The following is a 22,999-nucleotide window of genomic DNA, read 5'->3' on the forward strand; positions in this document are numbered from 1 at the left end:
CTAGAAAGCTATTATTTTCACGCCCACACAATAGTGGTATTGACCAAGTTCCCACTGAAGGTGCTATTTGAGAAGGTATACTTTTTCTGGTAGAATTTTGAGTGGGCAGTAGAATTGGGCCAATATGACGTCAAATTCTAACCACGAACAGCGATCAAGGCTCATGCCCTAGCAGACTTCGTGGCAAAATTTGCACCAGGCACTCGCTTAGTCTGCCCCGGTAGACCTGGCACAAGACACTGAGCAAAATAGAAAGGCTAGTGCGGACTTAGCATAACCAACGGGGGTGATGTAGCCAGAAGAAAACTTGTCTCCCTCCCTTTCATCTTCCGACACACCCTTTGATTCTACCGAGCTATCAACCGCAACCAGTGTCGCATTGTAGAAGAGTGATGTACAAGCAACAGAAGAGTAAGACAGTAATGAGAAGACCACAAAAAAAATGACCGACCTACTAAGCAAAGAGATAGAAGTGTAGACAGGAAAGCTGAACCTAAAAACCTCCTAGACTTCTGAGTTGAAAAATTCACAAAACCCATCTGATTGTCAGGAGTTGTTCATCGGTGAGATATGGGAGCTCTACGTTGACAGGGTGTCCAATAGTCATGGCACCGGGCTTGGCGTTGTATTAATCTCGCTAGATAGATTGAGCATTGAGCACGTTATCATATTGGGATTCCCAATATCGAATAATGAAGCAAAATATGAAGCTCTTTTAGCTGGCCTAAAAAGTGCTCTACGAATAGAGGTAGCAAAGCTGATGGTATTCAGCGATTCCAAACTTGTCGCTAACAACTATCTGAAGAATACGAAGCCAAAGATGAGCGAATAGCCAAGTATCAAGCATTGGTACGAGAGGAAATCAAAAAGTTTGATGCAATCAAAGTAGAACAAATCGGTCGTGAGGAAAATAGCAGAGATGATGAGTTGGCTGATCTAGCCTCCATGCAAAACACCTCTCCTAGTCCCTTGCTGATTGAATTCTTACTGCAGCCTAGCGTCGAAGAACTTAAGGAGATCGAAGTACTTTGCATCGAGTTAGGACCATCATGGATGATGGACCCCATTATAGTCTTCCTCAAAGATCGAATCATGCCCATCAAGAGGAAGGAAACCAACAAGATAAGGACCAAGTCAGAGTGGTTTTGGCTCTCTCCATCTAGCGCCTTGTACAAAAAATCCTTCACTAGGCCATTATTGAAGTGCGTCCATCCGAATAAGGTCGAATCTTTGAAATCCATGAAGGCAAATGTGGAAGCCACATTGGGGGGAGATCTCTAATATACCGTGCAATTTCACAAGGGTACTAGTGGTCGTACATGCAGGGCGACGCCCAGAAATATGTAAAAAAAGTGTGAAAAAGGCAAGAAGTCCACACACTAGATTCACCAACCAGCCAAGGAGTTACTTCCTTTGACCAGCCTATGGTTGTTTGCTCTATGGGGATTGGATATTTTGGGACTTCTTCCAACAACACCGGGCAATCGCAAATTCTTCATCGCAGCTACAGATTACTTCACCAAGTGGGTAGAAGTTGAGCCATTACTGACCGTCAAGGAAAATGATGTGAAAAAGTTCATCTAGCAAAACGTGATAACGTGGTTTGGAATCCCCAAGGCTCTAATCTCTGACAATGGCACCCAATTCGGTGAAAAATTATTTAAAGGATTCTTCGCAGAGTTAAAGATAGAGTTTGACAATTCAACACCGGCTTACCCTCAGTCGAATGGCCAGGCATAAGCATCAAACAAGACCATTTTAGATGGGTTAAAGAAAATGTTGGAGAAGGCAAAGGGAAAATGGACCGAGGAACTTCCTAACGTCCTACGGGCATACTGGACAACACCAAGAAGGTCAACAAGAAAGATTCCTTTTACCTTGACATATGACATGGAGGCAGTCATCTCACTAAAAATCAGCATGCCTACCATCCGGAGCGAGAACTTTGATCCTAACTTGAATGTCGAAGCCATCGCCCTGGAATTGGACCTTGTGGAGGAGTGAAAAGAAAAGGCACCAATCCACATTGCAACATATTAGCAAGAACTGTCCAAGAAGTACAACAAAATAGTCCATCCCAAGCAATTCAAAATCAAAGATTGGGCTTCCGCAAGGTGATGGGCAAAATCTTGGTACCTGGTGAAGGGAAATTGGGAGCGAACTGGGAAGGGCCTTACAAGATAATCGGTTTGGCAAGCAAGGGGCATATTACCTGGAAGTTTTAGACGGCCAAGCCATACTCAAGCCATAGAACACAGCGAATTTGAAATTGTTCAACTTCTAATTTTGCTCTCAATGTAACCCTTCATTTCTTGATATAATCTTCCAACCTTTATTGTAAATTTGTTCATGTAATGAAAACAATGGTCTTTTTTACATGAGATTGCAGTTCTACTTTTATTTTCTTCTGACGAGTTGCCACGGACAAGGGGCAACATCTCTCTAAGCAAGTTTTGCACAACAAGATGAGTTGATGTTTTGTTCAACTCACCGCCCTTGCTGAGCTGGTTTTGTTCAGCAAAATGAGTTGATGACTCGTTCAACTCAAAGTTCTTTGTCGAGCTACTTTTGCTTGGCAAAATGAGTTGATGACTTGTTTAACCCAGAGTTCTCTGCCGAACTGGTTTTGCCGGGCGAAACAAGTTGATGACTTGTTCAACTCAAGGTTCCACATCGAGCTGATTTAGCTCGGCTAAACGGGTTGATGGCTTGTTGAACTCAGGGGTATTTACTGAGCTGGTAGTTACTTGACAAAATGTGTTGATGTTTTGTTCAACTCAAAACCCCTTGCTAACCTGATTTTAGCTCGATAAGATGGGGAGTTGATGGTTTGTCCAACAATTGTATAATTTGCTGAAGCAAATTTTAGCTCGGCAAGATGAATGATGACTTGTTTAGTTCTTAAACTAGCACCAAGTTGATTTTGCTGGGATCATCTGGATTAATGATTTGTTCAAGTCTAGATTTATGACCGAGCTAAATTTGCTCAGGAAATTGGATAGCAGAGGAATTTAACAAACATACATCAAATGGAAAAATGAAGATTGCAGAACAACTTGGTGAAATTTTCATTGATATTCAATAAGTAGTACAAAAGGTGGGACAAATAGCTAAGTTACAATGTTCACTAAAAAAGAAAAGAAAGAACAAAAAGGAGAAAAATTAACAAGTCAAATAAGGGGGGATAGATCGTCAGCAAAGTCGGCACTAGGAGCTCTCTCTTGCCGGGTTACAGCAACTCTCTCCTGCTCGGCAGCAGCCATATCTCTATCCCCACCGAGCACGGCTGGCGCAGCTTCAACTAGGGCTGAGCAAGGAATCCGTGAAATCCGTAATCCGATCCAGTCCAGTCCAATCCGATAGGTTTGGATTGGTTTTTTGAATCCGTGGTTCGGTTCCGGATTGAAAAATTAAAAATCCGTAGTACACGGATTGGTTCCGGTTTGAACCCCACGGTTCCGGATTGGAACCGATCCGGACCGTATACAAATAGTATATATTTTTATTATACATTCTCCCCCATAGTATCTTCTCTTATTCTATATAAAATCTAAACTCAAACCTAAAACCGTATAATATATTCTTTTATTACTTTTATTTGTTAGTTTTTAGTTTTAATTTGTAATGGTCTAAATACTTATGGTGAAACCAGTTTTCTTATGGTTGTTTAAATTCTAGCACAGTATGTCGCTATTATAGAAATAGATGTTGCTATTGTGGAACTAATATAGCGCTATGTTTATATTTTTATAAAATTAAAGTGTTATATATATTTTTTTGTTATTTAATTATGTGAATCCGTGGTCCTAAACCGATCCAATCCGTATTGAAATGGATTGGTTCGGATTGGTTCCATGATTTAAACGGATTGGATTGGTTCCAATTTTTCAGGAACCGTAGATAACGGATTGGTCCTGGTTTTACTCCAATCCGATCCAATCCGAACCATACTCACCCCTAGCTTCAACCCCCTCTTCGGCCTCATTTTCCTGCAAGGCATTGAAGACGCTCTTGGTGAACACCTCGGTTGAAGGATCGTGACAAAGCTTTTCCAAGCTGCTTTCCAACCAGACTTGAAGAATATGTCCTTAGTGGCTTCAACCTGCTTCGTATAGCACTCTTCGATATCTCTAAAGCCTTGGTCTTCAGCTGCTTTCACGGCTTCAGACTGTTTCTTCTTCAGTGCCTTGAGCTCGGCAAGCGCTGCATCACTCTCTTACTTGGCGCTGGAAATTTGGCCAAGGGATCAAGCGTTGTCTGCATTGGCGAGCTTAAGAAAAGGATTTGTCCGCCCTAGCTCAGCTTCAAAAAATTTTCCCTACGAGGTGACGTCGACCACCTTTTGTCATAGATTCACAACCTGATCCATGTCCAAGTGGGTCTTTCTAAATTGCTTGTAAAAAGAGGAGGGTAGAAAGGAAAACCGAACAAACAATTGACAATTCTTGATTGAAAAGCTCACCCTGGTCATGGATTTCACTGCAGACTTGACCATCCGGGTGTCCAACATATGCTTCATCCTAGTCATGTCTTCAGGCAGAAGCAGAGACTTGGATAGGTCAAAGGCAAAGAAATGCTCATTGTCCTCATTGATAAAAGTGTTGGCCGAGATAACCTTTCCTCGAGACTTCAACTTTGGTTTCCAGGCAGGAATCGGCTCAACCTCGGTGGCGACATATTCGATGTTTAGCTCAACCACTAACTCGACCGAAGGATCGGCCAAGCGAGCCCTTTTGCTAGCCCGGCAAGATTGATTGTTGGATGGTTGACCAGTGGAGGAAGCCATGGCTAGCACGGTTGCTGAACCTTGACCTGCTGTTAGAGTAGGTGGAAGTATGCTACTCGGCAGTTCTTGAGAGCTGGCTATGACAAGATTCTTGATTCCGTTTCTTTTTGCCATCTTTTTCTCCTCCTCGGTCAAGCGAATATGTGGGGCGTCTAGAAGATTTGGATCTGGTGGAGGGGAAGGCTCAGACAAGAAATTTGTGACCTTGTTTTTCTCTTAGCTGAATAACAATAGCTCGGCACGTAACCGAACAGATCATGGTAACTGTGGTTTTTGTATCGCAGCACGGTCCTTACAACTGCTTCGTCAAGGCGTGAGTATAGCGCTTGTAGATCAACAGTACCTGCAAAAAGAAGTATGTCAGCTCAGCAAAAGAAGACCAAAATGAAATTGACTGATTGTGAAAATTGGCTTACTTGCTGAGCCTTTATCTTTGCTAATGTACTAACCGGGCACATTGGCAGTTTCATAATTACGGGTTACCCAGAAAAAGTCATCGTCGTAAATATTTTTGTCCAGTGTCCTGGTAACTAGACGCTTTCTACCCAGTCTAACTTTTGAGTACCAGTTAAAGCCATCGCTTGTGTTACCGAGCGTAGATTGACGTAGTATCTCCGCTAAATCTAAGTTTAAGCCTAGCCTGTGATTTAGCTCAGCAACCCCATTTATTATGCGAAATGTGTTAGTAGAGACTTGTGTGGGGCACAACATGGTGCATCTCAAAAATTCACACGTCAAAGGCTACACCGAGAAACAGAGCCCTCCCTCTATGATAGATAGCATGATAAAGGAGTAAGCATTTTGTTTACCTCAATGAAGGACACCTCTCTTGCCGAGTTTTAAATACACGTCGGCTAGGATGTCGTACTCCTCTCAGAACTCGAGTAAGGCACTCGGTGTGTTTACCAGGAAGCAGTATCGCACCATGTAGCATGATGAGATGTGCTCGGCAATGTGTTGGTCAAAATGTGTAGCAACTGCTTGGTCTTTGAGCGCTTATGTTAGTGTGCTTAGTCTCTTAGGATTCTTCATAAGTGAGAAATCAAATTTAACTGCAAATGACAGCATGGTCGCGCACAAACGAGCCGGGGTTTCAGTTCGGTCAACAATGAGCCAGATTCTAGCTTGATTGTGTGCAACAAGTTATATTTTATCTCAGTCGCTCAGAGGTGCTAGGTTTTGGCTTGGTTGGCCATAAGCCAGAGTGTTTCTCGGTTGTGTAGTGAGCTAGTCCTTAGTTTGGCCACGCAAGTGAAGCAGATTGGGCTTGGTTGCGCAGCCCCCTAAGTTCCTTTGACTTCTAGCTCAATTTGTTCTTTAGATGTGACAAATATGAAGTCAGCTTGGTCGAATTAAGATTTTGGATTAAAAAATGGGTTCTTTCCTGGTCTGACCCAGGTCAATCCACGTTCATTGCAGAGAATGAACAAATGAAGAACAGTACGATCGAGGGCCAAAAATTAGGGACCAGTTAACACATGTGGTGGCTTAAAACCCCCATTTGATCAAGTTTCCGGCAAGATTTGTGCATTGCCACTATGATTTGAAGGTAGATACTAATAGTACAAACACAAGAACATGAGGAATAGTAAAGGATACCTATGAATATGGAGAAACTCATTGATTAGGGCTTTGATCGGTGTTCCAATCAATGAGGGTTGCTCCGACGACGGCTGTGATGGAAACTCTCCATATGAAATGCTTTAATCTAGGCATGAAATGTGAAGAATCGAGGTTGTATGCTCTGGTTTGTTGGGTGCGCCAACGGAGAAGATGATGAGCAGTGGGGAGTGAGGGGTAGTGTATATATCATCGATATATATTTATGTCTAAGTTAGAAGGGTGCCAAAAGATTAAAAAGATTCATGGGGAATCGCGCTTGTCATTATGACGCGTGTCTCCTTGAGAAGACGTTACGTCAAAATAGTGAACTGAACCAAGCTCCGTGTGGCGTGGTATTTGCACTGGGCTCCAAGCAGCACAAAATGCGCACCGAGCTCCTTGCAGCATGAGATTCGCACTGGGCTCCTTAAGGCATCAAATTCGAAACATGAAATGTTTTAACCGGACAATTCATACAGCTTGGCTAGTGTTGGTAATCCGATTCATGCTAGAGTAGAACGAATTAAGGGGCAATTAAGTAGGGAGTTTTAGCCGTGCAAAAAGGTCGAGCTATTGACCTGATGGGCCGAGCCTAGCCCACTACCTTACAATTAGTTGGGCTAGACTAAAGTAGACTAGGTCCGTCAAACAAAGTCAACCAAGCTCCACTACCTCGGCTGGGGTATGTTACTCGTGGACCATGTTGACCTTACCAAGTTATGGTGAGCCAAGTAGAAGTGGGCTAAGGTGGAGAACTAGGGTGAGTTCAACTAACTTGGCCGAGATTCAGTTGACTAGTTAGGCATCTCAAAGCTAGGCCGAGTGGTGTAGGCTATTGTAAGTGAACGGCCTAATGTCGGATTATGATAGCTCAGTGAAAGCCGCAACGTGGCCCAATGGAAGGGCAAAGGGGGGAATCCACTGTTCATGCGTGTCGATATCGTTGGCTATTTTGTCGATGTTGTTTGACAATATTGTCGCGCACACACATGGAGGATGATGAGAGGGCAATACATCTATGTGTCCAAGAAAGGGCGAGCAGGGCAGTGTGCACACAAGCTATATAAACCCTGCATTTGTGATTTTCCTTACATTGTGCAATCTGCTCTTTCGTCCCCTCCTCTCTCCCTTTCTCTATGAGTACTAACTTGACCGTTGGAGGGGTTTTTCGGCAACGCACCTGCCGGGTAGCTCACCGTCATTGTGTTTCTAGGTTCAACGACATAGTTCAGAGAAGCACGAAGCTTGGACGAAAGGAGTACCGAAGTGTCGAGTATTTGCTCGCCGTACATGTAGGATTATTTTGTCCTACAAAGAGGTTGGATATCTTATCTCAGAATAAGTCCTTTTGTTGTTAAATGACTAAAATACTCTCATACATCACTTCTATTTGCGAATGAGATATGCCCTAGTAGTAGTATCGGTTAACAAATAATTGAATTCTTGTACAAAAATAGCTTCTTTCTAATTAGGGATCTAATTGAAGAGATATTGTTGATTCTTAGGTGGAACCATTTTGATGATCTGAATTGTTTATCTTGTAGGGCTCATCAAACATATTTCATAGATGATCTTATTGTTAGGCTTTGCAAGGTGAACTATTTAAATTATCGAGATAAACTGTGGTATTTATTGAATTCAAACAATACATCTCTTGTTGAATTACTAGCAACTAGAGAAAAGCTTAACCCATTATTGTATAATCTTCAAATACACACTTATTTTGTAAGAAATATACAATTATCTTAATGGTGTTAACAACTACACTAACGATTAGGGGTGAAGATGTGCTCGATAACCTAGTAAGCCTGTCCATACCGCCCATAATTGATAGGGTTTAAAATTATAGTTTAAGCCCTGGTTTGGGTATGACTTATTTAGTGATTTTTTAAATTTATTACAAAAATAGGTATAGGAAAATAAAGAGATAATGTGATAACTTATAATCAATAAATAATTTATTTAGTAAGTTGTCAAACCAAGTTGGAAATTGGAATTTTTTTTAAAAATTAGATCATAATGTAGATCCTGTTAAGCTTACCCTATTCACAAATTATATTATAAAATATATTTATGTAGATGTATATATTTACAACAATGATTCATCCCACTAAAAATATCACCACTAATAGCACTAATGCATTAAAAAAGTAAAAAAAAAAAAAAAATACAACTCCAAGACCAAAACATCACATCATTAATGGCGGGACCTACTGCCACCTAATTAGTGGGAGTACTAATTAGTGCTCCCAAGCATTTTTCATATATTTATGTGTATATTTTATAGTATTTGATATTGTTTTTTATAAACATAAATGGTGCATTACTAGTGATGGAATATCGTCCAAAACATCACATCATTAATGGCGGGACCTACTGCCACCTAATTAGTGGGAGTACTAATTAGTGCTCCCAAGCATTTTTCATATATTTATGTGTATATTTTATAGTATTTGATATTGTTTTTTATAAACATAAATGGTGCATTACTAGTGATGGAATATCGTTTTGAAAATTTGAACTACTAACTTGAAGTTAGAATATAACAAAATTGTTTTATAATTAGCAAAGGACTAGACTTGAACTCTCTTGGATGCTTTTTTTTTTTTCCCTTTTTAATAACTCGATATCTAGTTAGTTTGTGTGCACATTTATTACTATCAAATTTTAAAATTAACAAATAAATCAATTTGTGTTCACCTTCTGAGATTTTAAAATTAACGATCGGATAAATAGCCAATGACTCTTTAAAGTGATTTAAACTCAAGATTTAAAATCCTATTATAAAGTTTTTTAAACCCAACTTAATCCCTTAATATTTACTTTTAGATGGACTTAAAAATAAAATATAAAGTTAATATTGAACGGACCCAACTCAGCTCAACCCGCCCATGTCCCCCTCAACCTCCATTAAACTTATCATCTTATGATAAAAGATAATAATAATAATAATTTTATAAAGACAAGTGAAAGTGTTGCATATATAATCAGAATGGATCCAAAATGTAAGGACAAATGATGCGAACCTCAGCAGGCACCCAAAGGAATGGAGTGACTTAAATTTTAATTGCATTACATTATATTCAATATATTTGGTTTCAGTTTTTTAAATTTAGTTTTTAAAATTAAATTTTTTATTTTTTATAATTTTTTTTTTAATGAATATTTTTAAAATTTTAAGTAATTTTTTTTATCTTTTTAAATGCACTTTACTTAAATATATCTAAATAATAAAATATTTGTGAAAAATATTTTAAAAAATTAATAAATATACAAAATATGAAAAATGTATTAAATTTTCATATTTTTATATATTTTTGGTATTTAATGAATTTTTTTAAAAAATTATAAATATTTTACATTTTAAGTATATTTATTTTAGGTGTATCTAAAATTTTTAAAAATTACTTAAAATATTTAAAAACAGAAAAATATTAAAAGTAAAAAAATAAAATTTTCTAAAACCAAAACTAGGGGTGTACACGGTCCGGATAGGTTCGGTTCTGAAAAAATCTAAGAACCGAACCGATCCTAACGGTTCTGTGATTTTGAGAACCAGACCAGACCGTTACACTTGTAAAACCGGACCAGAACCAAACCGAAAAAACGGTTCGGTTTCGGTTTGGTTTACGGTTCCAAAAATTTCTATTTACAAGAATAAATTGTTAATATTAGCAAAATAATTAATTAAACTAATTACATTTAACTCATGATAAAAACTAATAATATTAAGGCATTACTTAATATTACATATATATACCATCCTAATATCATTAACATTATAAAAAACCAATTAATAAAAATAAAACTTGATATTATATATATATATATATCTTTTAAAATTCGGTTCGGCTCGGTTCAAACCGCGATTTTTTCATAAAATCCATTAACCGAACTGTTTTTACAGTTCTCATATTTTTTAATCAGAAACCGAACCAATTCTGAATAGAACCGAACCAAACTGTATGATTCGGTCTGGTTCGGTCCGGATTACTGATTTGAATGGATTTTTGAATAGCCCTAACCAAAACCAAACAAGTTAACTCCCGTTTGGAAAGTGGGTTGACTTTTTGATTTTTGAGCTATTTTAGCCTGGGTTAAAAAGTTTAGTTTGGAAAGAACTTTTTAATTTTTTAATTTTTTTTTATAAAAAAAAAGTGTAATAATTATAAATTAAATATAATATTTTATTTATTGTGATTAAAATAGTCTATTTTACCTTTTTATAGTTAAAATAGGTTAAAAAAAAACCTTGGCAAACGGAAGGTTAATTGGCATCCATCCTATCTCTCTCTCTCTCTTTTCTTTTCATTTTTTATTTATTCTTCTCTAATAATTTGCTTTTTTATTTTTTTATTTGTATTATCTTCCATCTTCGCTACACAACAAACCGAGAAAAGGACACAAAGGAGAGAGAGAAAGTATTGAACAAGCGCGGGTAGAGAGCGCGTGAGCTTGGCAGTTAAACTCGTTGTTTGTGGATAAAAATAACTCTCTCTCTTGTTTTTTTTTGGGTCAGCTTTTTCTACAAAAAGGCGTAAAAAACCTGAAGCCAATAAACTGTCACTACTTTTTTATTTTTTTATTTTTTTCTTTTCTTTTTTAACTTTTTTGAGATTGGCCTGTGGTATATGTGTGGTATATGTATGGTATATATAGGCATGCCCTAGAGTTGGTATGTACGAAGTACGAAGTTCTCTATTTTATTGTTATTGCTATGAAGGCCAATTTGTTTTCTAGTTTTGCACATTTGCCCTCTTACATTTTATAAAACACCCAAAATTTCAACATTTTAGTTTTCATTCTAATGCAATATTATTATCTCCTTGTAAATTTTCAAGAACAAAATGCTAGGGAGATTGGCACCCCTTCATCTTTCCTTAATTTTATTTTGAGTTTTTTTTACTATTTTCATAAATATAAGAGTATTCCATCTCTTTCCTTATATTACTTCCTTACTCAAAATAAAGAGTTTTTCTGTCAAAAGACATCTCAGCAGTTCCCCTATCCAACCTCCCAAATATAAGTATTGCTATAATAACTTCTTATTTGTAGAGAGTCCCTGTAACTCCTTCAAATTTGATAAATTCTTATTTTATTTCGTGTTGAAAGCGCAAAGCATGTCTCCCGGACGTCTCTCCGGACGTCTCCTTGGATGTCCCAGGAGAATCTTGGAGCTAAAGAAGAAAAATATCTAAAATTAATTTGATCGATCGACCGCCTAGTCGTCCAGCTGGTCAACCGCCCCTGTCTTCCTCTGTTCATTCTGATATGTTGTTGTACGTACTATTGCATTTGTTTTTATTATTTTATTATTAAAAAATATTTAAATTTAAAAGTAATTAAAAATATTATTTTAATAGAATAGAGAAAGAATGGAGTTTATTGGGAGAAGTAAATGAAAAAGTGATTCATAAAATAAACAATGAATTTTTTAATAATATTTTAAGGTAAAATTTAAATAGTTTAATAAGAATGCGCTAAGATCCAAAGGCATACATGTAAGTTGGTTGACTCACCCAGGGGCATTTATGCAAAATTCAACCAAGCCAATAATAAGTAGAAGGCAAAATCATAAAAAACCGGTGGTGTTTGGGAAGTCTTGAATTTGGGGTTCTTTTTTATTTTTTTTTACAAAAAGACAAACTTTTTACAAAATAAAAAAAATACATCCAAATAAAATATCACATTCAACCCTATAATCATTTTATTTTTTGTCTCACAAACATCACATTCAACTACAAAAAAACCCAATTATCTTTCCAAATACAAAAAAAAAAAAAAATTTCAATAATATCCTACAACTAAAAACACTTACATAAAAACTCACTTTCCAAACATCCACTATGTAGTGAATAGTTAATAGCACAAAAAGAAGTAGAAGGGGGTTCTTGCGCAAATACTCACAAATCACACACAAAATCCAAACAAAAAGAAAGCGAGTACAACTAAAAAAAACTACTAAAAAAATAAAAAGACAAAGCTTTTTTCTGTAGAAAACTCCCGAATAATGGAGGAGAAGTGTGGAGAGCCATTGGATTTTGCAGATGAGGGCAGAGAGACTCATGGAGAATCCGAATGCACAGATAGGAGAGAGAGAGAAACAAAGAAAAAAAAAATGAAAGAGAAAGAGAGAGAGAGACATACACAGATAGGTGAGTGAGTGAGTGTGTACTGTGTGTGGACTCTCTGCTCTGTCACCCAATTTTAATTTTGGACAAATTACAAACCCTCCTTTGGTGAAAATATAAATTTGTTTTTTAAAATTTGAGAAATTACAATTCGTTCTCTGAGATTTATATTTTTATAACAAATTGTTATTTGAGATTTTTATTTTTATACAGATTTTCTCCTAATTTTTTTTAATTTATTATGAAAATTTGATCCTTAAAAAATAATTTATAATTTTTCAAATCTAAAAAAAAAATTATATTTTTACCAAATCTTAAGAGCGTTTGTAATTTATTCTTTAATTTTAAAAAAAAAACAAAAACAATTTACTACCAGTACATAAAAACTACAACACTTTCCCTTTTCCTCTCCCCTCCCACTTCTTTCCCTTCCCCTCTCTCTCATCAAATTATAAAATCTTTTGATTCTCTCTCTCTAAACTCCCCCCATCTTCAATCCCATGATCTGAAGATACAGATTCGATCCTTTATATTATTATCAAAGTCCCCCCCTACAGATCGGAGAGATAGCGACCCGCATGAGAGAGGATCGCTCCGATATGTCCGAGGACGATGACAGGCCGGATCTCGCCGCCGTCTCCACCATCGAAACGTCGTCGTCTAACCGGCCCCGCGGCTGCTCTGCCGACGGCGAGTACGTGTCGCCTTACCCGGATCAAGTCCTCGAGAACGTTCTAGAAAACGTGCTTTTGTTCCTCACCAATCGCCGAGACAGAAACGCAGTCTCCCTGGTGTGCAAGGCTTGGTACCATGTGGAGGCGCTCACCCGATCGGAGCTCTTCATCGGCAACTGCTACGCTGTGTCGCCCCGCCGCGTCGCCGAGCGGTTCCGTCGGGTGAGGGCGGTGACGGTGAAGGGGAAGCCGAGGTTCGCCGACTTCAACCTCATGCCTCCCAATTGGGGTGCGCACTTCACCCCTTGGGTCACTGCCATGGCATACTCTTATCGTGCGCTGGAGAAGCTCTGCCTCAAGCGTATGTCTGTGAAGGACGAAGATCTGGAGCTCCTCGCTCATTTCCCTTGCTTCAAGGAGCTCGTTCTTGTCTGTTGTGATGGCTTCGGTACCAGTGGCCTCGCTGTCGTTGCTAGCAAGTGCAGGTCAGTGTTTACAATACGTAATTTCAACATTTGAGGTTTTCAATTTCGTATTCGAATTGTCAGTTAGATCTGTTCCTATTGCTGTTTTTGTAATCTGGAATTCGAATTTCTCTGATCTGATCTGATTTGTAATTTTTGGAAAAGCTTTTTATCTATTATGCCTTTTGATCTGTGTTAATTGTTCTGAATCAAGTTTCTTGAACAAATCTGAACGCTAAACTATACATTATGGCTTTGCTTGGAACTAATTAGATGGTGAACTGAAGAAAAAAAAAATACTATAGTGCTTGCTTTACATATAGCTGAATGAAGCTAAATGGATTGGTTGAAAATTAATTTAGGTAAACTTTGCAATGGGAAAAGATTTATTTATTTATTATGAACTGATTTTATCTCAGGCAACTTCGAGTGCTTGATCTGATTGAGGATGAGGTTACGGATGATGAGGTGGATTGGGTTTCTTGTTTCCCGGAGGGTGAAACTTGTCTTGAGTCTCTAATTTTTGACTGTGTGGAATGCGCTATAAATTTCGAGGAGTTGGAGCGACTGGTGGCGAGATCTCCTTATTTGAAGAAACTTAGGTTGAACAGATATGTTAACATTGGGCAGCTTTACCGTCTGATGATTCGAGCTCCAAACCTCACACATCTTGGTACCGGGTCATTTAGCCCTTCAGAGAATGTTGCTCAAAGTGATCAGGAACCAGATTACGTCTCTGCTTTTGATTCTTGCAAGTCACTAGTTTGTCTCTCGGGATTTAGGGAAATTATAGCGGATTATCTGCCTGCAATCTACCCAGTCTGTGTTAACCTCACCTCTCTAAATTTTAGTTATGCCAACATCAATGCAGAACAACTTAGACCAGTCATACGCCACTGCCATAAACTCCAGATTTTTTGGGTACATGGGTTGTTTTGTTTGTTTTTAGGTTTTAATTAATTTTGTGACTTTTAGGTTTCAGTCGTGAAGTTTACTTTCTATGTCTGTCTGCAGGTGCTTGATTCGGTATGTGATGAAGGACTTCAAGCAGTGGCTGCAACATGTAAGGATCTCCGTGAGCTTCGGGTGTTCCCTATCCATGCTCGGGAGGATATTGAGGGCCCTGTTTCTGAGACAGGTCTCCAAGCAATTTCCGAGGGGTGTAACAGGCTGCAGTCAATTTTATATTTCTGTCAGCGAATGACAAATGCCGCAGTGGTAGCCATGTCAAAGAACTGTCCTGATCTTGTGGTGTTCCGTCTTTGTATAATGGGGCGACATCGGCCTGATCACGTTACTGGAGAACCCATGGATGCAGGTTTTGGAGCCATTGTTCAGAACTGTAAGAAACTTACTCGACTTGCTATATCTGGGTTACTAACTGATAAGGCTTTTAGTTACATTGGACAATACGGGAAACTGGTTAGGACCTTGTCTGTTGCTTTTGCTGGGGACAGTGATACGGGGCTGAAATATGTGCTTGAGGGCTGCCCTAGGTTACAGAAGCTTGAGATCAGAGATAGTCCCTTTGGAGATTCGGCTTTGCGTTCTGGTTTGCATCACTATTACAATATGAGGTTTCTCTGGATGTCTTCATGTAGGTTAAGTCACCGAGGCTGCAAGGAGATTGCACAACAAATGCCCCACCTGGTGGTGGAAGTGATCAATGGGGAGGATCAGCCAGAAGAGAGGAGTGCTGAATTGGTTGACACATTATACATGTATAGGTCCCTTGAAGGGCCAAGGGCTGATGCACCGAGATTTGTGACAATCCTGTAAACTCACACGTGTGAAAATGTTCCATCTGTTCTTACAGTGGCTTCTGAGGAAGTTATAAACTCTATTTGTGGGAAATTTGAATGACAGTTGGTTGCTTTTAACCCACAAGTTGTTGTAAACAGGAATGCCACTCATGTTCTTGACTTGAGCTATTGGAATGGCATTCAAAGCAAAAGAGCTCTCTGAAGGACCTGTTTACTTTATGCTTTGGTTCTTCCGGATGGTATAGAGAAGGGATCTTAATGTTGAAGATGAATCTCTCTCTGCAGGGGCTCAGCCATCCAATGTTGTTGTGTTGGTACGCATTTAAATTTTACGTTTCTTTTCTGCTTTCATATTCATTTTCATAAATGAAGGCTTCTAGAGGTTAGTGAGGGAGGAGGGAATATTGAGCTGCATTTAAAGATTGATTAGATATTTATTATATAACACTCGATCAAATTGGTACCGAGTACCCTCATGATTGGAGATTTGAGACATTGAAAATTCAAGAAACTATTTGTTTGGGGCCTCAGATGCGAAAGATCAAGTTTTCTCTCTTTTAGTAGAATTGAAGTAATGCTTATTTTTATTGGAATGTTAAAGCTGTAGCTGGTGAGAACTAATGCCCAGAAGAATGATACATCTTTCTCTCTCTAGAAAGTAAGTTTGTTTTTTTCAGATATTATTATGTTGTTCTTAGAACCTGACTGTTTGAATTTATTGTTATTGTTATTGTTATTGTGAGCAAAAATATATGTTGAGATGGGTAATAAATGCCAAATATATGCATGGACCATATGAGTAAGTGGGAGTGTCTTGCCTTTTTCTTGAATGAGAATGATCAGTTTGATAGTGAGACCCATTAATGATGTGTGGAAAGTATTTGTACAAGTACACATTGCAGGACCCTCCGTGTGGGGTCCCCTCCCATTCATGAGAGATGAGTAAGGTGTACCCAATTTTATTTTATTTTTTTTATTTTTCTCTTAAGCTGTGGAGGGTCCTGATTCTCTCCCACATGCATCTTTAGGGTAACCCTCCACAAAGGGAACAGAATCGTATAAAGTCCATAGATTTAGGGACTGCACCTTTATGATGATTTGTTATTTTGATCTTTTGGATAGAGGTTGGGCTTTTTAGCCTCCTGCAATGTTATCTGCTACTCCCCTAGCATTCTTGATTTGTTTTGAGTATTATCATATCCTATTCCATCCATTGTTGGTGAGTGGGACCCTATCATTTTGATGATTTGTCACACACACCTGCATTATAAAGCTAGCCAACTCCTCCCAAACCCCAAAGCTCTCTTTCTCCCTCCCTCTCTCTGGAGTAATAATTAGCAATCTGCTTTTATTTTTGTTTGTTTTCTCTCTCCAGATGCTAAATGTTATATCAAAATATTCCAAAAAGTTACCAATTTGAATGGTTGAACTTTTTATATGTTTGATAGTTAATAAAGTGGAAGTTAAAAATAATTTTCTTCTTGTTTCTCAATAATCGTTTTTTTAGTTTAAGTTAATAATATTAAGTTGTAAGGAGATGATGCATCAAAAATATTTACATAAATTTTCAAAATGAGTTGTAAACAGGTTGTACCAAAACTATACCTTTGTGTAATGTGGGTTGTATGCTAAATTATCTTGATCCTTACGTTTTTTAAAGTCTGAACAATTTTCTATGATTTTGATTTTAAAATTTTGGAATTCCTTTTTCTTTTTCTTTTTCTTTTTTTTTTTTATATATAAAGTACATAGCATCTGATGAAAAAAGCAAAGCTTATCATCAAAGTGGGATCTGATTAATCCACAAGTGATGGGAAGCAAGTTTGCATTTTGCTTCTGTCTGACCATTTGTAGGTGAAGCTGGACCAAACGCAATGATTTCCTCCTCTTGCCTCCAAGCTCGCTCGCTCTCTCTCTCTCTCTCTCTCTCTCTCTCTCTCTCTCTCTCTCTCATTCTCTCTCTCTCTCTCTCACACACACACACGCACACGCACACGCACATATCAATGTCATTTGGGTCGGATGATGCAGCAAGGGAGGGCCTCCCTCCCACTGAATGGGACCAAGAATATAGGAATAAGAGGCTATGTTTGGTTTAGTTTTGAAATTATGATTTGAATGTGGAATTGTAATTGAAGTGTAAAATTATGTGTTTAGTTTTGAAAAAAAAAAATGGTTTGGTTATGAGTTGTGAGTTTTGAGTTTTTGAATTTGGAGTTGTATTTTGAAATTTTTTGAATTTATTTTTTTTAAATATTAAAAAATGTTTTAAATTTTTTTAAATTCTAAATATATAATTTTTATTTAAATATTTTTTATTTTTTTATTTTAAATATTTTATTTTATTTTGTAAATATTTTAATTTTTTTAATTTTAATATTTTAAACTCAAATCACAATTCTATACTTAAATCGTAACCAAATACATAACTTAAAACTCAATTACAAAATTATTTTTAAAATTCATAATCAAATACATAATTTGAAACTCTATACTATTAAAATTCTACACTCAAATCATATCAAATTTTTATTTTTGTGTTTCGTTATTTTTTTTTTTTTTGAATAATCTTTTTATTTTTGTTAAGATTTCCAACACAGTTGACGAGGCAAAAAAAATGAATTAATTAATGGGTAATGTTACGGATATCAAAAATACTATCCAAATTTTAATAAAACAGTCGCATATTGGATCCACACTCGTGTGTTTAGCAGAATTTTTGATAAAATATTTAAGCTACATTTGGTTTGGTTTTAAATTATGATTTGACTGTGAAGTTGTGATTTAAGTGTGGAATTATGAGTTGAGTTTTGGAAGAAAAAAAAAAAATTGTTTGGTTATGAGCTTGAAAAGAATTTTGCGAAGAATTTTTGAATTTTGAAAAAAGTTTTGAGTTGTACTTTGAATTTTGATTTTTTGAATTTTCAGTTGTATTTTAAAATTTTTTAAATTTATTTTTTTGAAATACTAAAAAATGTTTAAGAATATTTTATTTTTTATTTTTAATATATTATTTTTATTTAAATATTTTTTATTTTTTATTTTTAAATATTTTATTTTATTTTGTAAATATTTTAATTTTAATATTTTAAACTCAAAAATAACTCCATACTTAAATCGTAATCAAACATATAATTCAAAACTAATTTAAAGACCATTTTCAAAATTTATAACCAAACACATAATTTGAAACTCCACACTCAAATCGTAACAAAATATATAACAAAAAAATTAAAATATTTAAAAATATATTTATAAAATAAAAAACGTATTTAAAATAAAAATTATATATTTAAAATAAAAAATAAATTTTCAAAAATTTTTAATACTTAAAATATTTTTAAAAATGCAGCACACAAATGCATGAAATATAGTGCATATTAAAATAAATAAATAAATATTTAAAATATAAAATATTTATCCTAAAAAATAAAATTAAGAAATCTTTTAAATATTTAAAAAATAATAATTTCAAAAAATTTCAAAATATAATACAAAATTCTTTTCAAAATTTATAACCAAACACATAATTTGAAACTCCACACTCAAATCGTAACAAAATATATAACAAAAAAATTAAAATATTTAAAAATATATTTATAAAATAAAAAACGTATTTAAAATAAAAATTATATATTTAAAATAAAAAATAAATTTTCAAAATTTTTTAATACTTAAAATATTTTTAAAAATGCAGCACACAAATGCATGAAATATAGTGCATATTAAAATAAATAAATAAATATTTAAAATATAAAATATTTATCCTAAAAAAATAAAATTAAGAAATCTTTTAAATATTTAAAAAATAATAATTTCAAAAAATTTCAAAATATAATGCAAAATTCTTTTCAAAATTCATAACCAAATAAATTTTCTCTTTTTAAAACTCAAAATTCAAAACACGATTTCACACTCTAATCATAATTCTAAAGATAATTTTAAAAAATAAAAGAAAATAATATTTTTTTATTTTTTTAAATAGAGATTTGAATTGAATTTCGAGTTGTGTGTTTGGTTAAAAATTTTGAATAATTTTAAATTTTGCGTTTAGTTATGAATTTAAAAAGAAAAAATTAATTTTTTTTTTATTAAAATCATAATTTCAAAAAGAACCAAACGCAGCAGTGTTTGGTCCAAAAGAAAATTGGTGCATGGTTTTATCCATATTGCTTACGGTGAGCACGGCCGCACACAATACAAGACTACTGTGTGTGTAGAGAATGAGAGAGAGCCTTTGCTTTTCAGTGTTTTTTTTCCACTTATATTCTCAAAATTGGACCAAACCCATCCTTGTCTTCAAGGGAAAGCACAGTGAAAAAGTGAGGTTTGAGAGTGATGAGTACATAATATTTGTTGAAAATGACCTCACTATAACGACATTTAAACTCCCAAACATCTTTCAATCCTAGCCGTCCAATTCCCATTTATGTTTTCATCTTCATTAAATTAAGACCTAGAGTTTATTTTGGAAACATGATTAAAAGTTATTTTTTGACTTTTAATTTATTTTCGGTCACATTATCTTCTTATTTTTTTTACACATTTTTTAAAAAAAAGTTAAAAAATGTCAAAAAATTAATTTTTAAGCAACTTTTCAAAACAACCCATAGAGTTTGGTTAGATGTATTAAAATCCAAAAAAAAAAACCCCTTAATTTCATCTAAAGAAATTTAACCACTCACCAAGCATTTTTTTGAATCTTTTTTCTTGAGAATAATATTGTGCCTGAAATTATTTTGTACACGATCATATGGCTAAAATCATTATATGATATTATTTTTTGTAATATGTGATATTTAAGTAAGATAAGAAAATAAGAATGTTAGAGACCTACACTTTTAGACTCACAAATTCGTCCACAATAAGGTGACAAATGAGTTAGGCCTTATATATAACAAATCAAAAGTTGACACATCATACTATATTATTATGGTCAAATTGTAGAAATTTTTATTTTGTAAATCTCAAACATTTTTCTATACGTAATGGCGAAGGATCATTTGTTTTCAATTTTTTGTCTAATGTCACAATGTACTTTTCATCATTAGATCGTGAGATAATATTAAAATATTGTAAATTTTAAGGCATGATCTAATAGTAATTGGAAGTGTATTGGAATAAAAAAATAAATGAATTTAGTAACAAAAATCCCATGTCATACATGCATCATACATGCATAGGATGACGGTTTTCAAAAAAAAAAAAAAAAAATACATGCATAGGACGAAATTATCAAAATATTGTAAATCTTAAGACATAATCTAATAGTAATTGGAAGTGTATTGGAACAAAAAAATAAATGAATTTAGGAACAAAAAACCAATGTCATACATGCATAGGATGAAATGGGCGGAAGCACCAATTAGACAAACATGACACTTCGGAAATATCTAATACACATTGTTGTAAAGTTAAATTACAAATTAGTTTACTATTTGACTTAAGTTTTTTAATTGAGCTACTAATTGATTAAAGTTAGAAATTAAGTTAAAATTTAACCCCCCAAAAAAAAACCGTATTAATAGAGGGAAGAGAGTTGATAAGAGCAAAAAAAGGGTAGTTTGGTCATACGGTATTTGTCGTGTTAACATTGTAGTTCAAAGTTGACTTCTTACCTATTATTCAAACAACGCTGCTCCAGACCCCAGCACCCCGCCACCCCCACGTGGGTGTCTGTGAGAGGAAGACTCACAAAAAAAATAAAATAAAATAAAATTTCAGCCAATCAAAAATCAATGGAGGTGGTGGGGTGGTGGAGATCACCCCACTGGGGGTCTAAGTTATTTTCCTTATTCAAATACAATGCGGTGAAGTGCAAATTGTCCAAACTAAATGGAATAAATGAATTTTGTCCCCGTATAAACAATATTTCTCTTGCATAATATTATTTAACGAGTTATATAAAAAAAATAAATAAATAAATTATGAGCAGAACAAGATGAGTCATCTTTCTTTGATAGTTAAGAGATAAGAGATCATAAATTTGGATAAGAATTTGAGAGGAGAAAAAAAAAATGACAAAAAAATTTAATATATATTAATTCACATTTTATTTTTCTTTTTAAATTTCTAATCAAATCATACACTAAAATAATCTTAGAAAAAATTATTAATAAATTCCATTTGAAGAAAAGTTATTTCATTTAGTCTTAGAAATTTTCTTTCAAACCAATTAGTCTTTTTTGGTTTGGGTATGTTGTATTTTCCTGATTTGGAGGTTTGAAAGTTTACTTATTTGCCCTTGTGTGTGATTTTGTTAGGATTTTTTTCCCCTAATATTGGGTATGTGTGGATAAGATAGATTTTTACGTTTCTATTTTTATTTTTATTTTTTTGTAAAGATTTAGTGGAGTGATTTGTAAGTAGATGATGTTACCCCGTTTGTAGTGTTATTGGTGTGGTGTTCGTCTCTATTGTAACATTGACATTAAGTAATATCCAAACGTAACACTTTAATATAATACTCCAAAAAAAAATTTTAGTGTAACACTCCAAAATAACACACAAAAAAATTTCTTATTGTAACACTCTAATGTAACATACAAAAAAATTCTTTAGTGTATTTTTTCCAAACGTAACACTCTAATATAACATACAAAAAAACTCCTTAATATAATACTCTAATGTAACACTCACAAAAACTCTTTAGTGTAACACTTTAATTAAACATACAAAAAACTTCTTGATGTATTTTTTCTAAATATAACACTATAATATTCTAAAAAAACTGCTTAGTGCAACAATATAATGTAACACACAAAAACTCCTTAGTATAACATTCTAATGTAACACACAAAAAAACTCCTTAATGTATCATTCTAATGTAACATACACAAAAACTCCTTTATATTTTTTTTTCAAACGTAACACTTTAATATAACACTATAAAAAAATTCCTTAGTGCAACACTTTAATGTAACACAAAAAAAAAAAATTCTTTGGTGTACTTTTCTCAAACGTAACGCTTTAATGTAACACAAGAAAAAAAAACTTCTTAGTGTACTTTTCCTAAATATAACACTCCAATGTAACACTAAAAAAAAAGAAAAGAATGTAAAATTTTTCAAACCATTCCAAAAGGAGTACAAATATTCTGTAGTAAGTTTTGAACAAATGTATAATTTCAAACAGTGAGTGTTACGTTCGGAAAAAATACAGTAAAGAATTTTTTTTAGTATTTTTGTTGTTACATTGGAGTATGTTACATTGAAGTGTTACGTTTGGAATTACACTGATTGAAGTGTTATGTTTGGGAAAAGTACACTAAAGAAATTTTATTTTATTTTATTTTTTTTACTACATTTGAGCGTTACATTTGGGAAAAATACACTAAAGAACTTTTTTTTTTTTTTGAGTGTTACGTTGTTACGTTTGGAAAAAGTGCACCAAGAATTTTTTTAGCGTGTTACATTGAAGTGTTACATTATTGGAGTGTTACATTAGAGTATTAGGTTTTTGTTCATAATGTAGGATTGGTTCTAGAACGAGGAAAAATCCAAAACTTCTATAGTGCAAATTATTCAAATGTATAATTTTACATTTTAAGAAAATCACTTTTATTCTTAAAAAATTAAAC

General features: G+C 34.6%; 1 protein-coding gene across 1 annotated transcript; it reads left to right on the forward strand.

Annotated features, from left to right (window-relative positions):
- The first annotated feature begins 12,892 nt into the window (after positions 1-12,892).
- AFB5 (auxin F-box protein 5) lies at positions 12,893-16,169 on the forward strand. The gene is made up of 3 exons (XM_028232862.2): positions 12,893-13,678; positions 14,077-14,578; positions 14,672-16,169. The coding sequence occupies exons 1-3, from the start codon at positions 13,098-13,100 to the stop codon at positions 15,434-15,436; spliced, it is 1,848 nt and encodes a 615-aa protein (XP_028088663.2). The 5' UTR covers positions 12,893-13,097; the 3' UTR covers positions 15,437-16,169.
- Positions 16,170-22,999: the final 6,830 nt, after the last annotated feature.

This window comes from Camellia sinensis, chromosome 6 (assembly GCF_055761805.1).
Source record: "Camellia sinensis isolate YWXY chromosome 6, ASM5576180v1, whole genome shotgun sequence".
Taxonomy (NCBI): domain Eukaryota; kingdom Viridiplantae; phylum Streptophyta; class Magnoliopsida; order Ericales; family Theaceae; genus Camellia; species Camellia sinensis.

What these genes read in the sequence shown, in the direction of transcription:
- AFB5 (XM_028232862.2), top strand. Translation starts at nt 13,098, where the DNA reads ATGAGAGAGGATCGCTCCGATATGTCCGAGGACGATGACAGGCCGGAT. An exon ending in GTCGTTGCTAGCAAGTGCAG is followed by an intron (nt 13,679 to 14,076) that starts GTCAGTGTTTAC and finishes ATTTTATCTCAG; the next exon opens with GCAACTTCGAGTGCTTGATC. An exon ending in ATAAACTCCAGATTTTTTGG is followed by an intron (nt 14,579 to 14,671) that starts GTACATGGGTTG and finishes GTCTGTCTGCAG; the next exon opens with GTGCTTGATTCGGTATGTGA.